The sequence below is a fragment of the Tauraco erythrolophus genome, chromosome 22 (genome assembly GCF_009769465.1).
Source record: "Tauraco erythrolophus isolate bTauEry1 chromosome 22, bTauEry1.pri, whole genome shotgun sequence".
NCBI lineage: Eukaryota > Metazoa > Chordata > Aves > Musophagiformes > Musophagidae > Tauraco > Tauraco erythrolophus.
In genome coordinates this window covers 2,019,876-2,040,816 of record NC_141486.1, presented here as the reverse complement: position 1 = coordinate 2,040,816, position 20,941 = coordinate 2,019,876, and the positions used below count along the sequence as shown (strand labels likewise).

General features: G+C 52.0%; 2 protein-coding genes across 2 annotated transcripts; one reads left to right on the top strand and one right to left on the bottom strand.

The window, feature by feature from the left end:
• The first annotated feature begins 2,544 nt into the window (after nucleotides 1–2,544).
• Nucleotides 2,545–4,745, top strand: TUBB4B (tubulin beta 4B class IVb). Its single transcript, XM_086625359.1, has 4 exons — nucleotides 2,545–2,638; nucleotides 2,735–2,843; nucleotides 2,921–3,031; nucleotides 3,553–4,745. The coding sequence occupies exons 1-4, from the start codon at nucleotides 2,582–2,584 to the stop codon at nucleotides 4,611–4,613; spliced, it is 1,338 nt and encodes a 445-aa protein (XP_086481485.1). The 5' UTR covers nucleotides 2,545–2,581; the 3' UTR covers nucleotides 4,614–4,745.
• Nucleotides 4,746–4,752: 7 nt separating this feature from the next.
• Nucleotides 4,753–19,446, bottom strand: CIMIP2A (ciliary microtubule inner protein 2A). The gene is made up of 7 exons (XM_086625443.1): nucleotides 19,391–19,446; nucleotides 15,696–15,889; nucleotides 12,197–12,507; nucleotides 11,095–11,212; nucleotides 9,835–9,929; nucleotides 7,429–7,546; nucleotides 4,753–4,841 (listed from the first exon to the last, which is right to left on the bottom strand). The coding sequence occupies exons 1-7, from the start codon at nucleotides 19,444–19,446 to the stop codon at nucleotides 4,753–4,755; spliced, it is 981 nt and encodes a 326-aa protein (XP_086481569.1).
• Between the last annotated feature and the right edge of the window lie 1,495 nt (nucleotides 19,447–20,941).

The following is a 20,941-nucleotide window of genomic DNA, read 5'->3' as shown; positions in this document are numbered from 1 at the left end:
CCATTTCTCACTCTACACATTACGGAACAGCTTCCCAAACATTAAAAGCAGTGAGGGCTGAAGCATAAGCACAAGCTGGGAGAAGCACAGGCTACAAAGGCTGATTTCTAACAAAGTAAGGAAATAGACCTTTGTCCCTGATGCGCAGTCCTTTGCTTTCTGTCCCTGGCTAAAAAAAAAAACCAACGTATCTGCAATTAAATACAGCAGTACTTGTACCAGTAAACCTCCCGCTAGCCCTGCAGTGGTTCCTCCTGCTCCATTTTAGGGATAGTTTTCTATCCTTGCTTTCTGTCAGCTTGCTATCGCTGTTCTGAGTACACCTCGATGAGAATTTATGCTGACTGCACTTTCCTAGACAGCAGAACACAGGCAAGACATCCTACTTGGTTTTTAATCAGCAAGAAGACAGTATTCAATTTTTTACGTTACTCTGAAGAGATGGCATCACATCCTGGAGGAAAAGCTGTCTTTACTGATTATTACACTCTTGTATGAAATCTTGAGCAAGTCTGATCTGGATTCATCCCAGCTGCCTTCAATACTGAAATGATACTGAGATTTTGGATTGGGTCACCCAAAACACCTTTACAGACAATGAAAAGGGGCCATCAGAGGGCTGTTCAGAGCTGGAGTGGGCTGAGCCATCCCGTTCCACTGCATGCGAATGCAGCCCAGAGTTAGCTATTCAAATCAACGTCTATAATCAGGTGAGATAAATCCAGACCCTCATGCCTTTGTATTACTCAGCTATCTCCAAGTAAACTGCATAAGCCTCCTGCATTCTTGCTTCGAACGTGGAGGATGAGCTGTATTTGTGCCTTCTTCGTTGTGTCTGGGCACCTCTGGGGCTGATAAAGGTCTTTCCCATGGTCTCCTGGCGCTGCCCAGGATCTCCAGGTCTCCTCCCAGGGTCTCTGGGGCTGCTGCAGTGCTCCTGGGCTCCTTCCAGCATCTCTGGGGGAATATGTTGTTTCCATGCCAGAAATATCAATCACCATAACCTTTGTATTAAGTCAACTACCAGAGGCTGTTCGATCTCCAGCAAAGTTTTCACAGCGCTATTCTTCTGCCCACCTCCCCACCTGAGCCAGTCACAACAGCAGTCGGATTATTGTTACCCAAGCACCGATCACGACACGTATACAAGCCATAACGTACCTCTGTCTCACGTGAATGCCCGAACGACACGGAGTGCCAGCCCGATGTGCTGTTTGCATAGACAGAATTGAGGTCATCTGCTGCTTTTGCCTCAGTCCACCCCTACATCAAGGCATTGGTTTGAGACTACCTAGGTTTGAAGAACTCTTATTAGGAGCCTCTTTCAAGTTTTAGCTACGAAATGAGATGCCAGGACTTGTAGGCATTGCTGGCATGCTAATGAATGTGTGTGATTACAAAAAGGCTCTGCTAAAACCACAATGAAAACGTGCTCAGTAGAAGCTGTGACTGATGAACCGCCTATGCGAGAACGTGCTAACGAAGTATGATGGCAGGAGGCAAACAGCGCAGCAGAATAAGAAGCAGGGAAAACGTAAGGAAGGGAGACGTTTATCCAGGTCGGGATGCTTGGCTGCCTCACGACGGGGCTGCACCACGAACACCCAGTCTGGAACAGCGGTGCCACCGGGCACAGCGCTGCTCTGCCCGGAGCAGGACACCGCCTCGCCGGCTCCATCCCAGGCACATCCCCCCTCCGGCAGGCGCTGCCTTCGCAGCGCGGCACCTTCCCGCCCAGGAACCGCCTCCACACGGCGGCCCCGCACGGCCCGACCCCTTCCCGCCGCCCGGTTGCCATAACAACGGCCGCCCGGCCCGCTGCCTCAGGCGGCTGCGCGCCAGAAAGTGCTAGAAAGGCGCCGCAGCCCGCGCCTGCGCACACGGGCTCCCTGCCCACACGGCGCTGCTGCAGCGCCCCGGGGCCAGCGGACGGCGGGGGAAGGGGGCGGCGGCGGCGGGCACGGGGGAGGGAGGAGGGAGGCGGGAGGCCGTCCCGGCGGAGCGGAGGCGAGAGGCAGGGGGGCGCCCGGGGCCCGCCGCGGGACCCGCCCTCCCCCTCTCCCGCAGTAAGGAGGAGCTGCCGCCTACGCTGCGCAAAGTGCGCACACGGCTTCGGGAATGGGCGGCTGCGCGAGCCACCGCCCAGGGCCCGCTGCGGAGTCATTGCGACGGTTACTAGGACACTTTGTTTTCATCCAATCAAATGACGTTAGCTCATCCCTGAGGCCGGCAGCCAATCACGCTCGACATCAATCATTCAATTAAGCCAATCGGGAGTGTCCTGAGCGAGTAGGGCGGGCATTCGTGGGCCCCGGTTGCTTAACAGTAAAATCAACAGACAGGCAGGCGGAGCAAACGGCAGCCAATGATTTGAATGACAGCGTTCCGGCCAACCAGATTTCCTTATTTTTAGAGCCTCGTTATGAGTAGCCCATAGCTGCTGCGCCTGGCCGCCTGGGCGGGGAAAAGAAGGCTGCGCGCGCATTCCGCTGCTATATAAGGCTTGGCGGTTGCCTCACGCAGCCAGAGTCGGTTGGGGGAAGAGTGGCGCTGGGAGAGAGAGAGCTGTGCCGCCGCCATCATGAGGGAGATCGTGCACCTGCAGGCCGGGCAGTGCGGAAACCAGATCGGGGCCAAGGTGCGGGCGGTGGGCAGGGGGCGGCGGCGGGGGAGGAGGCGGGAGAGCGGGGGACGCGCCCGGCCCGGCCGCCCCTGACGCGATTTTCTCCGGCAGTTCTGGGAGGTGATCAGCGACGAACATGGCATCGACCCCACCGGTACCTACCACGGAGACAGCGACCTGCAGCTGGAGCGTATTAACGTCTACTACAACGAGGCCACCGGTAGGGCCCGGCGCGCCGCCCGCCCCCTCCCCGGGCCGCCCCCGGCGCCGCAGTCACGGCTTCTCCCTGTTTTGCAGGTGGCAAGTACGTGCCCCGCGCCGTCCTGGTGGACCTGGAGCCCGGCACCATGGACTCGGTGCGCTCCGGGCCCTTCGGCCAGATATTCAGGCCGGACAACTTCGTGTTCGGTGAGTGCGCCGGGAGCGGGGGAGGGACCTGTCGTGTAACCGGCTCGGGGTGGGGTGGGGAGGGCAGGGCAGGGCCGCTGCACTGCGGGTTCCCCGCCGCACACGCTCCTGGGGCGAGCGCGGCCCCGCCGCGGCGTGGGGGGGTTAATCCCGGCGTTTCGTGACGGGCGTGAAATACCGGGGGGGTCTGCGGCTGGTGCGTGATGGCAGCTGCTGGGAGAGCAGGTCCCAGAAGGCACCAGAGGTCGTTGCTCTTCCGATTGTCATTACCTCCTCCATGATATCAGGAGAAATTAAATCATTTCTGTATCATTGATAATGAATTTTCGGTGTATCCGCCGAGCCGTCTCAGAGGTGCTTGTGTGAAACCACAGCCCTGTGCTCGGTAAAATGAAGGCTTTTCTGTTTTTTTTTGTTTTTTTTTTTTTTTTTTTCTGTAGCCTGATGCTCCTAAGCTTTGCTTGCGAGCAATAAGCAGGAAGCAGTGACCGTAATCTAATACGAAAATGGCTCTCTTCCAGGTCAGAGCGGAGCAGGAAACAACTGGGCAAAGGGCCATTATACGGAAGGTGCTGAATTAGTTGATTCTGTGTTAGATGTTGTAAGAAAGGAGGCAGAAAGCTGTGATTGTCTCCAGGGCTTTCAGCTTACTCACTCTCTCGGTGGTGGTACAGGCTCTGGCATGGGTACCCTCCTCATCAGCAAAATCCGTGAAGAGTACCCAGACCGCATTATGAATACTTTCAGTGTTGTACCCTCCCCTAAAGTATCAGATACTGTAGTAGAGCCCTACAATGCCACGCTCTCGGTGCACCAGCTCGTGGAGAACACAGATGAAACATACTGTATTGATAACGAAGCACTCTACGACATATGCTTCAGAACACTGAAGTTAACTACTCCAACGTACGGTGATCTGAACCATTTAGTGTCGGCGACCATGAGCGGTGTTACCACCTGCCTGCGGTTCCCAGGCCAGCTTAATGCTGACCTGCGGAAGCTGGCAGTCAACATGGTTCCCTTCCCTCGTTTGCACTTTTTCATGCCTGGTTTTGCCCCGCTCACAAGCCGTGGGAGCCAGCAGTATCGTGCTTTAACTGTGCCAGAGCTAACACAGCAGATGTTTGATGCAAAGAATATGATGGCTGCGTGTGACCCACGTCACGGCCGCTATCTGACTGTAGCTGCTGTCTTTAGAGGCCGTATGTCGATGAAAGAGGTTGATGAGCAAATGCTGAACGTTCAGAACAAAAACAGCAGCTATTTTGTTGAATGGATCCCTAATAACGTTAAAACAGCTGTCTGTGACATTCCACCTCGTGGCCTGAAAATGTCTGCCACCTTCATTGGTAACAGCACAGCCATCCAGGAGCTGTTCAAACGCATTTCTGAGCAGTTCACTGCCATGTTCCGCCGAAAGGCTTTCCTGCACTGGTACACTGGCGAGGGCATGGACGAGATGGAGTTCACAGAGGCTGAGAGCAACATGAACGACCTGGTGTCTGAGTATCAGCAGTACCAGGATGCTACAGCTGAGGAGGAGGGGGAGTTTGAGGAGGAGGCTGAGGAAGAGGCAGAGTAAAAGCTATGCAGAAGAACACCTGTAAATTTTGTTTAAAGCTGTATGAACTCTTTCATTCAAAACTTCTCTGTCTGTGTTGTGTTCCTCTTCCTGTTTCAAAGTCACTCCAAATGCTGTACAGGCACCATTAAAGCATTTTTCACAGTGCAAGAGCTCGTCTCCTTTGTTCCTTTTGGTAAGCTTTTCGGGTGCTGTTTCCAAAAGTAAGCGCGTAGGTGTGTCGGACATCTGGAAAAGAAATAACGGACTTGGTGTGAGCCCTGCCATCTCCCCCAAGGCAACCATGCTTCTCTCCCTGGCTTCTAACGAGGTGGGCAACTTGCTTGTGTCACTAGATGCTGTGGCAGCCCTTCTTGCTCCTGGTGGTGTGGGCAGTGAAGAAATAGTCTGGTATGGCTTTATAATCAAGGGCACTGGTGGAGGGGGATACACTTCGCATGGAGATGGAATTTAGTTCTAAGCTGTGTCTAAATTTAGGTACCTGCGTGTGGCCTCCTGTTCCAGGCTTCACAGCAGGAGCTGAGCAGCTCTCCTGGCCCCAGTGGAAGCGTAGGTTGGAATGTAGGTGTCTGTAAGCTGTAGCTTACCCCGAGCTGCCCAGGCAACAAAATGGTGCTGGCAAGTTGCCTCTCTCATACAGGTGGGTGTTCCTGGCAGATGAGCCGGGCTGATCCACTGCAGCTACTCAGGGGTGTAAACCCAGCAGGTAGCCGTGGCCTGTCCCAGGAGCCTTGGGGACAGCTGTGACCAGCTGTGCTGTGCCTCCTGCTGAGGACAAGTGACACTGAAGAGCTCCTGTGTATGCAGCTTTGCTGCAGTCACTGTCTTTTTTTAAATCAGTATGTAGAGATTTTAGAACTAAATCCATCAGGTGTTCCTGCAGCCTCTGCTTTGGAAGTGAGCTGAACATCTGATACCAAATTACACTGTTTTATCATTAAAACCCTGTATTAGCAAATATTGGCTAAATATTTACTGCGGAAACAGCATGTTCAGTGTTACCTAAAGTGACAAACCTGTTACACTGAATAGCTGGACAGGAGATAGGGAGGTAGCAGGCTGCTTTCCTGCTGAAGAAATTCTGTTCCATTTCCTTGATTTTTAACTGATGTGGGGTTAATTTTTTCTGTCTTAAAAATAAGTTTCTCCTTCCAGAGTCAAACTGGTTGCAGTAGTTAAAATTGCTCTGGTGGCTCTTGGGGCAGTGGAAATCAGTGGCTATAGAACAAACAGGTGGCTTTCAAACCTCCACAGGAGAACCTCCACCTTTTGAGGTGAAAAGGTGACAACAGATTTTTAAAGCATGAGGTAACACTAAGCAGTTGATTTTTTGGTCCCTGATTTTAGAGTGGGTTATTCTTCCTCCTCCTCATTACCCTGAAGCTGGTGTGTTCCCTGACCTGCCAGTTACCCAGGGCAGGACTGTGTTGTCCCCCAGCACCCATTTGGGCAGAGCTACCTTAGTCACCCTCCCCTGCAGAGCTCCAGCTGCTCTCCCCACTTTCTGCAGGCTTGAGGAGAGAGGACAAAACACCTGGAAAAGTATTAACACTGGAGTCCAGTTTACCCTTTGGTTCATAACAGCCTTTTCCAGAGGGTTGAGCTTGCGGGCTCCAGCTGTGAGGAGTGTGACCACAGCCCTCCCCAGGTGATCCAGCACAGAGGAAACGGGCACCTGGAGCAGTCAGGGCTTTGCTGTGGGACACCCCGGAGCTGCCGCGGGAAGGAGGGGGACAGGCGAGTGTGACGTCCCGGGGACGGCAGCTGCTGCACTTGCCACCCGGCCCAGAGTGGTGACAGAGGCCAAACCAAACATATTTCTCTTCATCTTTGAGCAGAAGACCTGTCCAGCCTCTAGTGTGTAAGATGCTTCTGTCCTTTCCCTTGGACCATCCTTCGAGCGCCTGATGACCGGCTGTGTGCTACATTGGGCTTTTTCTGCATGGCTTTCCCAAGTCTGGCCAGAGCCACCTTCACTGCCTCAACCTTCTCCCCTCTGGGCTCAGACACAATCGCTGTACCAGCCACCGTCCAACCGTGCCAGCAGAGTTAGTTTCCTACTCTTTGCTTTTATTTCTGCCACGTTTTATGTCTTCTACCATTTTCTTCCTCTTTATCGCATTAAGCACAAGCTGTGAGTTTGGATCTTTCCAGCTCATCTCCGTGCTTTCCCATCCCACATTACTGAGCTGTGGGCTCTTGACTTTGCTGTGGCCCAAGAATACCAACATTAATTGCTGATTTGTTGACGTTTTAGCTTAATACCTTAAAGCTCTGCACGGGCAGACCTTTCCTTTAACATACACAAAATTACTTTCTCCAGACTTCTCCTTTTAGGCAACGCAGATAACTGACAAGGACCAGGCAGACAGTATGGGGTAACCACCACCCGACTTGATGGCTAATACCATTTCCCTGCTTTTTTGTGCCTTCTCATCCTTTTGTATCATCTACCTTTTGCTTTTTATCAGGCTTTAAGCTTTTCAGAACAGAATCGCTTTCCTGATGAAGAAATTGTAATGCACCCATGTAACGGGTGGGGTGTCACTGACCCTCCTCTGCTTTAGCACTGGGTGGTGGCTGGAAACCAGAGGAACGTTCTGTTCAAGTCCAGGCTGGAAGATGGGCTGTCCTGCAGAAAGGCAGAGGATGGCACAACTCCAGCACCTTGGCATAGACTGGGAAAAAAATCTGCTACCCATGTGGAACATGTCAGTAAGTGTTCGCTACTGGAACACTACAGCTAATAACAGCAGTACTTAATGACAGTAATTAGTATTAGTGACTTTCATTTTCACTCAGCTGATAAACTTACGTGGTACGAAGCCTGTGTAGAAAGGTATCAGTCCGGCACTGGTGTAAATTTTGTTGTCAGGCCAGTATGTTTGGTGAAAACTTTTGCCAATGCTGGAAACTGGGCTTCTCTGCAAAACCTGAAAAACAAAACAAAACAAAAAAACCCAACAAAGTATGGTTCATTTTAAACTATTATTCTTACCCAAGTCACATGCTTTGACTCTGCATTAAAGAAAACATTTAAGCCAATGTAAAGCAATTCTCTTTCCAGTTCTGTTTTCTTCTAATTAGGAGCTACACTGAATCTTTCCTTTTTCCATTTTTTAAGTTTTTCCACCTGAGAGGCGTTGGCAGCAGCCAACAGCGCTGCCCCAGCTTGCTCGGAGCCCGAGTGCACCGAGCAGCTCCTGGCCCAGGTGTGGTCCTTCAGGATGTCTACAGACTGGACCACGTCACCTTTGGGCATCACCCACGAGTCCCAAACGCCTCGTGCTCCGACATTTATAGAATCATAGAATGGTTTGGGTTGGAAGGGACCTCAAAGATCATCTAGTTCCAACCTCCACTACACCAGGTTGCCCAAAGCCTCATCCAACCTGGCCTTGAACACTGCCAGGGATGGGGCATCCACAACTTCTCTGGGCAACCTGTTTGCTCCGCTGTGAGCCAGCAGTGCCTGCTGGAGTTGGGGCCGTGCCTCATCTGCTCCCGTGCTACGACTCTGCACATCTGTGTTTTGGTTTGACCCCTTCAACAGGTTTAGTTTTCCCACGAGTCCCACGGACGGTGATTAGCCAGTAATTCCCAGGCTAGGACGACCAGGAAGGCTTAGGGAGCGTTAACTGAAGGGAGAGTGTAAATCATCTCCTGGATCTGCCCGTGCCCTCCGAGGTCGGACCCAGAGAAGGGGCTGTGCTGGAGGATATTGCAGCTCCGTACGTCTCCGCAGCGGCAAAACCCGTAACGGTGCCACTACAGCCGTGCCGCCCTCCCTGCCCGGCGGTGAAGGGACGGGGTTGGCGGAGCCCAGCGCACCGCGGGGCCGTCGGACCCTTTGGTGCCCGCTGGAGCGAGCGCCGCAATCCGCCGTCCCTCCAGCGCAGCGCTGAAGCGAGAGGATCGCATTATTTTGCCTGATGCGGACAGTAAGCAATGATCCGTGGCACATCCCGGGATGTATCCTAGGGCAACAGAGATTGAGGGCAGAAGATTAGTGGCTTCAAGTCAGAAGCCATCTTAGACAGAAATGTGGAATGATTTTTTTTTTTTTTCCTCAGTGTGCTTATATTCCTTCAGTGCCTGATGTGCTGCAGCTCACCCCTGCGAGCCTGGATTCTGCTGACCCCTGCGATGGAGAAACACCTCCCTCACCCATTTACTGCCCAGCAGATATTTCTTAAAGAAACCAAGAGCAGAAAGGCTTTGCAAACAGCACCATTTGCTTTTGATAATGGCTGTTTTTCGTTCTGTTCGCTTCATTTCGATTCGTAGTAAGGGCTGCAGGAAAGGATAAGGACGGCAGCACAGGGAAATACGTTTCAGCCGAAGCATCGATCTGCCATGAGCACTGCCGGCCCTGCTGAGTCATTGCTTCCCAGCTCAGTTTCTCTGAGCTGAGGATCCTCAGCCTTGGATTTTCTCTACACCAGACCCATACGCTCTGGGACGAAGGCAGTGTGGTGAATCCCAGTGACCAGAAAGGGTTGGAAATGTTGTAACCTGCTTTCACGGAGCCCATCAGCCCCCGCCACCGCCGGACCTGTGAGATGGCTGCATCCCAGGGATCTCACTCCATCCTGGTAGCAGGAAGAAATGTGTAGCTTTGAATGCCAGTTATTTACTGTGGGAGGGATCTCATTTTCCTGCGTAGGAGGATTATATGGCTTTACGTGGGAGATCTTAGAGCAAGGCAACAAAATAGTTCTTCAGTAGGGATATTTCTGCATCCTTCCCAAAAGGAGGAGAAAGAAGATCTAGGTGCCTTTAAAAAACAGATTATGTTAGTAACAGAAAAAGCCTTACAACCACTTAAAAGGGAGAAATATCCATCCAAGCAGCCCAGGAAGCCACCCAGCACTGCCATCCAGGTAGAGAAGATACATTGCATAAGGGAAGCACGGATAGTTGCATCCTGTGTTTCTGCACTCAAAGCAACATTTTTAATAGCCACGCTGGAACAAACCCTCAATAGATTTGCTTAATCCTTTTATGAACTCATTTATCCTCCCTTAATGTCCCAAGGAAACAAGTTACAGAATTTAATTGCTCATGATTTTTTCAACATGTTACCTAACAGCGTTTTCTTTTGTTTGTACTTAAAACCCCGGTTCTAATACTACTACTGTAAATGAAACCACTTCTGGTGCTGCAGATTAACCAATTTCAACTTTACACTCTTGAAATGAGATTTGTGGATATGATGTACCTGATGTCGGTCAAATTCTTCCATGGCTTCCTTCACAGCACGGACGTAGTTCACGCCATGAGTCCAGTCGAGGCGGGGGATGAATCCAGTGTACCCTTCAGATGAAGACAAGAGAGAACATACATGTCATAAAAGGATCAACCAGTCTGGAAGTGGAAGAGGCTGGGATAAACATACAACCTCAGCAGAGCATAGGAAGGAAAAATTAATCCATTTAAACTGTAAAATTAACTCTTGCATGTGAAAATATCTTTTCTAAAAGAGTCTTTTTCGATTGCCAAGGAAAACTCAGTGGGTTGAACTGATCTTTGTTGGTCTCCATGAGGTATGGAAGAAACATTTCATTTTCTTATAGTCTTTTCTTTAAGCCAACAGCTCTGTCGTGTTCTCTCCCAGTTTAATACACACTCAGGGGCTAAAAACCAGACATCCAATCTTTCTTTCTCATTTGCCCTCCCTCTCCATCCAACAAATTTTCACTAATTATACGACAGAAACTATATAAAGTCTAAAACTACATAAAACAGAGAGAGATACAACCTAAAAGCAGCCAGAATTCCCTCTTTCCAAAGGGAAGCTTTGGAGAGAGCAAAATTTGTCTTCTGCATCCTAAACCATCAACGCTCTTTCACTCAGTCTGAAATATTTTGACCTGCAACCCCTATCTTTGCTGTAATCTGCCGCGACGTGCCCCTCGTGCTGGTCTGGTCCCCTTTTGGGGGAGTTCAGTGCCCTTTGTCATTCTCCTGCTTGCAGAGGAACACTCTTCCAGCACAAGTGGAGAAGGCACAGAGTGTAACTGCGTGTAAGACAGAGTCTTATACACTTCTGACAGCACTACACAGCACTACTTGTTCATTTGATAATTCAGAAAAACATCTTATTTCTAGGAGAGCAATAGCTGCCTCGATGCTAAGAGATACTTATCAAGCTGCTGGAGCTGGTGCAGAGCCCGTGACCCATCTCTCCTTGCTTTCTGGAGCATGTTCTAGCCTGGCCCTGCAGCTGTGGGGAACAGAGGTGACCCCCTGCATCCCCCCACCTGCCCATGGGCACGTGTCCCTCAGCGCGAGATCCCCGGGGGTGACAGCATCCCAAAGAAACACCCTTGCATGGAGAGGAAAAGGGGCTTTTTCCATCTCAAAGTGTTCAAACTAGCTGGAGCAACTGGCCAACGTTTCCGAGATTTCCCCGGGGGAAGAGGGATGACATGATTTTTTCCGAGGCGGATTTGTGCTGCACGTGACCTCCCTCTGTTACCTGGCATGGCTTTCTCTTGGATGGCTCTTGGTACAGCCAGTTTCGGGAACCGATTATCTTGCTCCCCATCCACGGTTTCAGCCACTCCTGGCAGTGTCACATCTTCAATTGTTACAGGCTTAAAATAAAAGTAGAAATAAAATAAACACCAGTAAAACCCACTTCTTCCTTTGGCCCAGTTGCTTAAATCACTGCCAGCACCTGTGAACAGCAGCTGCCATTTCCATTTCTTCCCAGCTTTACGCTAAGAGCTACCCCAAGAATTTCTGATAAAGTCAAATTACTGGATGAGTTCTCTCCATGCAGAGGTTTTGCAAAATCCCTGGAGAGAACAAGGGCAGCTTTGGGCACTGAGCTCCTCTGTAAATCTGTCTCTCAGAGCAAGGAGCAGGAACAATGTTTCTTGGGATTTATATCCAAGCCAGTTTTTGACTTGATACGTCCAATCTCTAATCTCTGCCTTCGGGGGATTTGCAGAGCCCTCCTGGCTGGAGCGTGGCAAACGCTGTCTCTGGCTCCGGAAGAAATAAGGGGCTCAAACACGTCGGTCCCGAGTGGTACCGGCTGTGCCGTGCAAAGCAGCACCCAGCTCCATAGGCAAACCCCAGAGCCTGTGTTCCAGCGAGGGATAACCTCATTTTCAATGAGATGGTGGGAAATTCAGGTGAGTGGTGGGAGCAGTTGAGGGGTCAGATGCCCAGCACGCAACCGAAGGTGCCGGGAGGAGGGCAGCAGCAGGGCTTCCAGTTCACCCGAAAGGAACACAAGTCCAGCTGTGTAGTGCAGCGTAACACGACCTAATAACTGGGATTTGAAGCTAAAACTCAACCAAATGAGAAGTTAAAACTTTTTGATTCGGAAGTGCAATTAATCATTGCAACAGTTCCCTGAAGACGTGGTGGATTTGCTACTTCTAGAAACATCAGTGTGTTTGATGTTTCTGCACGAGACACTCTAAACTTTGTCCTCACCCTCCACAGCCATATGAAATTCCCACTTCACACTCATGGACCATGGATACCCCCCCCTTCCATGCCCACCAGTCCCCAACCCCCCCAGCAGCACCCCTTACCACGCTTCTTTTCCAGCCAGAACCACTTACCATGTTGCTTCGTGCCCAGGCACGGCTGAACATGCCAGGTCCACCCCATCTTCCCTGTCCATGGGCTGGGGTTAGCTTGGGCAACCGCAAGTCTTGCTCCTCAGAGGCAGGATGACGTGAAGTCTCCCATGGGTACCCACGTGGCAGTTGTGTCCTCGGGATGTACTCGCCAGGGTGGTACGGGGACACGGGGACCGTGTGCGTCATCATCAACTCTTCTGCCGGCCCCGGTCCTGGTGGAAGAGGTTTTGGCTCAAGGACTGGTTCAGGAAAGATCGTTGCAGTCTCAGCTTCCTCATAGGGAAAGTACCCTGCGGGGCAGACACTGAGTTGAGGGACAGGAGGGGCAGAAGGACGATGGGGGATTCCCATCGGCTGGACCTCAGTCCCCACACTCCGCTCCGGAGTGATGGAGAGGAGCCTGGAAGTCAAAAGCATCCCACAGACTTTGTGCCCATCAGCCCCCACGTGCCCATCAACAAGACTTTGTGCCCATCAACGAGGCTTCATGGAAACCAGACCTTGAGAAACACTGAGTCTGATGAATGAACTCACCTGCACAAACATAAGTTCAATAACTTACAATGTGTTCTAAGTGATGCCTAAACTGTAAAATACCATCAGCCAAGCTATAAAGATTAAGGAGAAAAAATATCCATATCCTTCCCTCCCCATGGCTGCCCCAGCACACCCCAGATCCCCCCTCCCCAGTGTCCTACAGGGAATTCTTGCACCGGCTTCGTTGCTGCTCATGGAGGAAAGGGTCTGCTGTGACACGAAATATTTTAGGGTCAGTGTGTGCGAAATATCTCCGCTGTGAACTAAGGACGAAGCCCTGCAGCTCGAGACTCCCAGGGATGGCTGAGCTTGGCAACTTTTGGCTGACTTTTCCTCAAAAATATCCCGTGATGTGGCTGCCCCGGCCCCGTACGGCACCTCCAGCCCCGGCGCTTCCTCGAGCTCTATGCCAGGAGCGAAGCCAATTTCTCCCTCCTCGGTGGTTACGGAGGATGATTGCTCTGACACCCCGCAACAACCTTTTTCTTGTTGGAAAACCGTTACTATGTCAGTCTGGTCTTTTTTTAAACAAACCAAATTCCTTCCATTTTTGTTCTCATAGGTCATTTTCTTACAGCCCTCTGGCCCTAATCTCCTCCTGCTTCGTGGACATCTGTGTTCCAGTGCCAAGCCCCACGGACAAGACACGGTCTTGCAGTGAAGGCTTCATCTGCAGAAAGTCCTAGGGAAGAACTACCTTTCCTGGCTCAAACAGTGCCGAGAAAAACATCATTTTTTAAAAATTTACCCCTTTCTGCAAGAGTGTAAGACTTCTAAGAAGTGTTTAGGTTTGTAATCTGCTTATAATTGTATTAGAAAATATATATACTGTATATGACTTTATAAAGTATATATACTCCATATAACTGTATTATTTTTTTACTAGCCTGGACAGCAGTTGATAAAGACAAATACTTGAAGAAAGTGATTTTTCAGTCCCTTGTGCAAATTTTAAAGCAGGTTTGTCTTAATATTTCCTTCATTATTAATGAAAATATTGCATCTACTCTTTTCTTTTTATCCCAGAAACCAAAAGAGAGGGAAAACGAAGTAGTTTTGTACTTGAGAAATCCATATTTGCTTTTTTTTTTTAATTACTCTGCTTTATGCAAACTTATTGATTCAGAAAGGTTGCAGAGTCAGGCACTAAATTAAAAGCCAGGAGAGCACTGTGCATTTGATTTGAGTAAGTATCTACATGTTTTCAGCCCAGAGTCCTGGGGAGTGGGTCCCTGCACGCTTGGCCTGTGCCATAAACCCCTCGATGCCAACACGGCCGCCCCTGGAGACCCAGCACAACCCTGGTTGATATCCCCACCCAACAGCGCCTGACCTCACTTCCAGCAAGAAAACAACACGGGATGCAACTGATAGAAACCAGCAAAATACTTTGTGCCAACCAACCCAGCTTTATCGGAACCAGACCTTGAGCAACGTTGCTCAGACTGAGTTTGCTGAAGGCAACCACACAGACCCAGCGCTGCCATGAGCTCCTTGATCCCCATCACGTCAAACGCCCAGGAGGAGGCCAGGCAGCACGAACGACGTTTGCAGTGAAGGTTCAAGGGATCGCTCACCGACAGCTCGAGCTGTCGATGAAGCGTTACCAGCACAGCGAGGTGCTCCCTGTGGCCACGTTCTTCGGCATTTCACCGACGGGCAGCCAACGGGAGCTCCCAGCTGCAAACGTTGGTGAGTGACGTAAAGGTTGGTGAAGAGAGCGCAAGAGCGAGGACAGGATAATGAGAGAGAGTAACTGGGTCAACTGGTTAGTTGGGTCCATCCAAACTATGTTTTAGTCCAAGGAAATGCAAATTTAAACGTCCAGGAACGACGCCTGTAAACACCACCTGTATAATGGAGACCTGGGTCCTGGAAAACAGGGCTAGGATGAACGGAAAGGCCAAAAGTTTGCAAGAAGCCAAGTGGCACAAACTCCCAGCGTTGAAATGGGAAAGCATCACTTCGGTGTGGCCATCCCTGGGGAAATGAGTACTCAGATCCCACCCAGGCATGCAGCCCCCACCTTCAGCTGGCAGAGGACTCGCTCCCACCAAACGGGGTGTCCGCAGCAGCTACGGCTCAGACGCGCAATACGGTACATGGCAAACGCGTCTCCAAAGGACGGCGCGTCCCCAACAGGGGTCGGGCCGGGATCACAGCGTAGCTGATGCTGTGGCCTGATTTGGGGTCTGCTCCTGCACCAGGCACTGTGCCCAGGAGCCCTGGGACTCGGCAGGAGGCTCCTGCAAATGCCCAGCGCTGGGAATCTACAGGAGCTCGTCTCAGTGTCTGATGGTGGAGAGAAAACCAGGGGGGAGGTTGGCGGGGACGGGGGGTGCCACTGCTCAGCGACGGGCTGGGCATCGGTCTGTTGGAGGTGAGCAATTGTTTCCGTTTGCATCACTTACCTTCCTTGGGTTTTATTTCTCTCTTTTTGTTATTTTCCTTTTCATTACAATTTATTACTTTATTTTAATTATAAACTTTTTCTCCCAGCCCACGAGTTTTCTCACTTTTACCCTTCCAATTCTCTACCCTCCATCCCCCTCGGGGCGAGCGAGCGGCAGGGTGGGGCTTAGTTGCCAGCTGGGGTTAAACCACGACAGGAACATGGAAGAATTGGGAAGTGAGTTCGTAATATAATACATATATATAAATATAAACAAATAAAATCCTTTATCTTCATCTAATTGAACATAATCTGGGAACTAAAGTTCTCTTCTCCACTCAGGCGAGGCTGAGCGCTCCAACTCCACACCAGTGCTGCTCTCCAGGCATCCGTGCCCCTACACCAGAGCTCTGATTGCTCCATGGAAAACATCCCATTTCACCCCAGGAGCCTACCAAGGACGGGCACAGACCCCGCTGCTTGTGATTGACCCCGTGCTCGTTAGCAGAGCCCATTCTGGCGAAGAGACAAAACCTGGAGTCTGCTCACCTGGACACCCATGGAGATAACCCTGGCCATTGTCCTTCGTCCCACTGAGGTCCTCGACAAACTTTTCCTCGTGCAGCGGTGCCAGCAAGGAGTGACGACTCTTCCTGACCCGAGGATCCGTCAGTAGGCGGGCGGTGGTTTTGCCATAAGTCTCTCCAAACTGGTAATTGTACTGAGGGACGAAGCCCCCATAGCTGAGGAGGAAACCAAAGAAGAGCAGTCACCGAGATGGCACTGGAAGGTGGCCAGTGGCAGCAGCACCTGCTCTATAGAGCTGTTGGACCCTGGAAAGGCCACAGCCAGGAGGACACGTGGCTCGGAGCAGGTGAGCCCAGGGATGTGCCCGTGAGCCCGGATGAGCTCACGCGGTGCACGAGGGGAGCACGGGGAAGGTGCGCGGGGTTCCGTACGAAGCCGGGTGTGTCCACGTGTGTGTTGGCACACGTCTGATTTACGTGTCAGTGGGAAAACTGGCTCATAGGCTCAGAGGGGTGCATAGGCACAGGCCTGGGCTTCGCCACGGCCAAAGCGGCCCCTGCGGGTGGGAAAACTGACAGCGGGAGCAGAGCGTGGGCTGTGGTCACGCCGACAGCGCGGACATCGACAGCCTCCCAGTTAAAATGTTATTTCCAGTTAAACACACCTCCGGTTTAGATTTTGCAATCCCTCTGTTCTAAAACACAGTGAGTTACTGGGAATTTCCCAGTGTCCCTTGTTCAATAAGGAAACTCAAAAAGGCTCGCTTGTGCCCCGCAAAGCTCTCTGCTCTGTACCCGGGTAGCCGGGAGCAGACCGGGCTCACAAACGCTCCCAGGCACGGCGGGCATGGGCAGGCTCAGCCCCAGTAACAACCATCACTCAATTTTTTCGGGAACTTTGCTGGGGAGGATGTAGCCACACGCTGCTTCTCTGCTCCCCACGGCCTGGGATGGGGAGTTCGGCTATTTGGTGGCTCAGGGTACGGCCGGTGCTGGAGCTCTGGCTCCGCTCCCAAGTGCACCGGTACAGATCAGAAACTTTAGCTGTTCCCAGTATCAAAATTCCTAATGGGGATGTTATTCCACTGCTGAGGAAAGGTAGAGCTGCCAGTTACAACGTACAGACGGAAACATTCAATCAATGAATCTGGGGATGAAGCCGGATGATGCACGAGGATCGTAAGATGGTGAGTAAGTCGCTTTCCCTTCCAAACACTTCGAGCAGCAGCGAGCAGAGCCGTGCGTTGACTCTCGGCAATTTTCCCACTTTGCCTGCAGGATCCCTCACCAGCAGCTGCTGAAGGAGCTCAGGGACTCGGCCCCATTGATTTTCAAGGAGTCTTGCGAGACGGGGAGGCCGTGCCAGGACGATAAAGCTGAGCAAGAGCACGAATGACACAGCCTGAATCATTACAGGATGGCCAGAGGGATTTTGATCATGGACAAGACAATGGCAGGGCTGAGAACGGGTTCGATCCGTACGCAATCAAACGCGAGGAGCTCGGGCGAGTCAGTCCGGGTTCTCGGCAAAGGGATCTGCCGCGGAGTGAATCACGAGTGCCGCTGGTGAAAGCCGCAGTGCTCAGGGAAGAGACCGGAGTCTCCGCTGGGCTGCTCGGCCATCCCCTGCCCGGTGTTTCGGTTTGGGAACCGGAGGGATGGCCCCGTCGGTAGCTCCCGCCGAGCCGCGGCAGATGCCGATCTCAAACCTCGTCGGCGCGTGGTGAGGGAACCTGCTTCCCCGATTTCACTTCTCTCTCGCTCAGCCCTATCTCTCCGATCGCCGCTCCCCGGGCTGCGTCACCTAAACCTGCTGAGCCTTCCTCATCGCCAGGGAAAGCCTTGGCCCTGGGCCCGTCCTCGCTCGGCTCCGTGCCTTTCCCAGCTCCGCCAAGCCGGGATGGGGGGGGCAGGGCTGTGCCCGGTCTCTGGGATTCATGGATTTACCCTTTCTCTATGCACCAAGTCCTTCCCAAACCATCCCACACATTGGGTTTGGTTTCCCAATGCTCTTGAGCGCTGCAGTGCCATTTTTCAAAGCCATGGCCATGACTGTTGCCCAACCTGAGTGACAGCAACCGGTTTTGACACCCTCATTGTATTTGCAGGTTCACTGGCACAGCTGGGTACAGCACATGGGACAGCTGGTGAGACGCTGCAACACGGCATCTTCCTCCTCCTCCCAGCACCCAGATCGGGACACCGTCTGCTGGCAGCAGAGCCCAAGCTCTGGCAATGCCCTTCAGGCAGCTCCTCCTTGCGCTCAGCCACCCAAACCAGATGCCAAGCAGGACCCTCACCACCCTCAGGGACTTCCTCAGGGGCTTGGGGTGATGCTATGCACCTGCACGGCCCTGCAACACGCAGCAGCAGAATTTAGTTCCTCCTCCAGCTCCTGCCTTCGGCAGCCGAAGCCCCAGCCCCAGCTGCTGTGCAGGTATTTGGGGCTCAAAGCTGCTTCTGGGGTGGCTGTCTGCAGGCAGGAGGGAGCCAGGGGAGGTTTCGAGGCTTTTGGAGGTACAAGCCCAACCCCAGCTCCCTCCTTGCTGTTACTCGTCTTCCCCAAGCTGCCGGCAGCGCTCGGCTTTGCCGGGGTGACAGCACACCAGGAGTGACACAGCGCATCGCTCAGACAACCGCAGCGACGCAAAAACATGTTAAAAACCCCCAAGCCCAGAGCTTATGTAAGGTTGGAAGATATGGAGATGAGGAATGGAAAAATCCCACATGCCGCTCTAACGGGGAAGGACTGGTGCCATCGTCACAGCCGGAGCAGCGTTAAGGATGGAATCACGCTCCACCCTTACCTGCAGCTCGGGATCTGCCTCCCTCCTGCCGGGACCTGTGCGGGACACGCTGGTGTTCCCTGTGCTGAGGTTTGCAGCCTGGGCTGTCACCAGCCCCTCCGCCCTGGGAGGTCACCCTGATGCCCTTCAGAGTCAGCCTCAGCCTGGGCTCATCTGAGCGGTTGTGCACCAGCAGAAGCGTGTTTTCCCCCAGTAGCCATCCAGCCCTTCTAGCCCAATTACATCGGGGACCACATCTCCCAGCACGGGCCACCAGGAGACCCACACACCTGACTCTACCTCACCACGAAGCCTATTACCTATTTCTGACATTCACATCTTACCTTCCATCCAATAACTCATTACCTCTTGCCTACGCCAGCTTGGTTTCTTCTTTCCAAGCCTTTAGAGGAGGATGTTGCAAAAAGCTTTGAAAAAAGCATAACTGCACATGAACCAGATCACCAGCATCCAGAGAGTCACTGACTGCTTTGAGGAGCTGGGATCCAGCAGCAGGACTGTGCTCCAACCAATTTGACAAGAGTGTAACATGTCCATGCAACTGGTTATTCAAAGGAGATCTTCAAACGTCCTTGATGCAAAAGTTATGAGAGTTTGGAAGCCAAACCCTGCACAGCAGCCCTGGTAACGTTTGGCAGCTTAAAACAAATGAAAAAAAAGGGGGAAAAGAAGAGAATGATTTTGACTTGACCCTCGATGCGTTATGGCATGGTCTTTAATTACACCCCTGTTACAAGGTGGTGCGTCTTATCCTGGAGCCCTGTCTCCTTTGGAGCACTGTTACATGGAATATTTAATAGTGTCTTAAAAAAAAACCCCAAATATCGCAAATCCTAAGGACTACGTGATCCCAAGCAGAGCTATTTGCATTGGAAATGAACAGACATTTTGGCTGAACTTCAGAACTTACCCGGGGATAAAGTAGGGATTGGGAGGGAAGAGGCTTCTTCCCTTGGGGGCTGCCATGGCAATGGAGCCGCTCTCAGCGATGAGTGTGGGAGGAAGGAGATGCAGCCCGGTGCAGTTGCCCGGGAAACCTCTGTGATGCTGCCGGGAGTGATGTCAGTACCTGTCTGCGCTTCCAGCTGCCGCACGCAGCTCGTCAGGTTTTTCTGGATGGGGCTTTTTCCCCCCCCCCACCTGGAAATTTTGGATAAGCACAGAGATTTTAGTGCATTTATGAGGTTTCCTGAAGGCTCGTAGCCCTCAGGACAGCAGGGCCAGATGTTTCCTGTAAGCAGCCCCAGCGCAAATCATAGAATCACAGAACGGTTTGGGTTGGAAGGGACCTCAAAGATCATCTAGTTCCAACCCCCCTGCCATGGGCAGGGACACCTTCCACTACACCAGGTTGCTCAAAGCCTCATCCAACCTGGCCTTGAACACCTCCAGGGATGGGGCATCCACAACTTCTCTGGGCAACCTGTGCCAGTGCCTCACCACCCTCAATGTAAAGAATTTCTTTCTTATATCTAACCTAAATCTCCCCTCTTTCAGTTTAAATCCATTGCCCCGTGTCCTGTCACTACACACCCTTGTAAAAAGTCCCTCTCCAGCTTTCCTGTAGGCCCCCTTTAGGTATTGGAAAGCTGCTATAAGATCACCGAAATACGTGTTCACGACATGGTTCACATCCAACATGCACAATGCAGGAGAGCCTGGCCATGTGTGTCCCCGTCACTGGTGCTGCACACGCGTGGCCAGACCAGTCCTGTCTGCACGCACCGGGCCACATCCGTGTGCTTCTGTTAAGGAAACCTCAAGGCAGAGGGTTCAGGGATGCACCACATCGTGGTGGACGGCTTGACCCTCCTCCCCCTGCTCCCCGTCGCCCTCCCGGTCTGGCTATTTGAGGCTGCGATCCTTCGCTGCCCTGCTTCACGCAGAATAAAGGTTGTTCCCATTCCCAAAATCATATGGTCATGTTGTCTTTGCACATGGTGGGTTTCACCCCACGCCAGCTGAAGGCCCAGGACACCAGTCTCCTGTTTACTGAACAGCCACCATGGCCAGTCTGTCCTCAAGTCAAAGACCACCACATCATTTCCACCAACTACACCACCAGCAGCAGCCCCCTTCACTGCCAAAGTCCCTCTGCGTCCTTGAAGAGTTCAGCCACGTGGCCACCAGAATCAATTTAAATTTTAATCAATTTTATTATCGCTTACCGAAATGCAGCACTATATTAACGGCACGGAACAACAGTCCCAGGCTGTTCCAGGTCCCACTGGCCTCCTCAGCTCCTGAGGAGGCTCAGGCCAAAGATCTTCCCAGAATTTGCAGAAACTCCCTTCAACGCTCACTGTTTTAAATAGCCACAGCCAGCAGCTCCTCCTTCCAAACCTGGGGGCAACAGACTTACCAAAGAGCTACCAAATCATCAGAGTGAAGTATCTGTCCTCAGTGCAGACGGCTGGGTAAAAAAGTAGAGATTCACTTTTGTCAAGGTTATCACTAGAAT

Bases quoted from the DNA above. Each gene is read 5' to 3' on its own strand.
- TUBB4B (XM_086625359.1), top strand. From the start codon at position 2,582: ATGAGGGAGATCGTGCACCTGCAGGCCGGGCAGTGCGGAAACCAGATC. The intron at 2,844-2,920 runs GTAGGGCCCGGC...CCTGTTTTGCAG, and splicing joins CTACTACAACGAGGCCACCG to GTGGCAAGTACGTGCCCCGC. The intron at 3,032-3,552 runs GTGAGTGCGCCG...GCTCTCTTCCAG, and splicing joins GCCGGACAACTTCGTGTTCG to GTCAGAGCGGAGCAGGAAAC.
- CIMIP2A (XM_086625443.1), bottom strand. From the start codon at position 19,446: ATGGCAGCCCCCAAGGGAAGAAGCCTCTTCCCTCCCAATCCCTACTTT. The intron at 11,213-12,196 runs GTAAGTGGTTCT...TTTTATTTTAAG, and splicing joins CCTGGGCACGAAGCAACATG to CCTGTAACAATTGAAGATGT. The intron at 9,930-11,094 runs GTAACAGAGGGA...CTTCATCTGAAG, and splicing joins CCAAGAGAAAGCCATGCCAG to GGTACACTGGATTCATCCCC.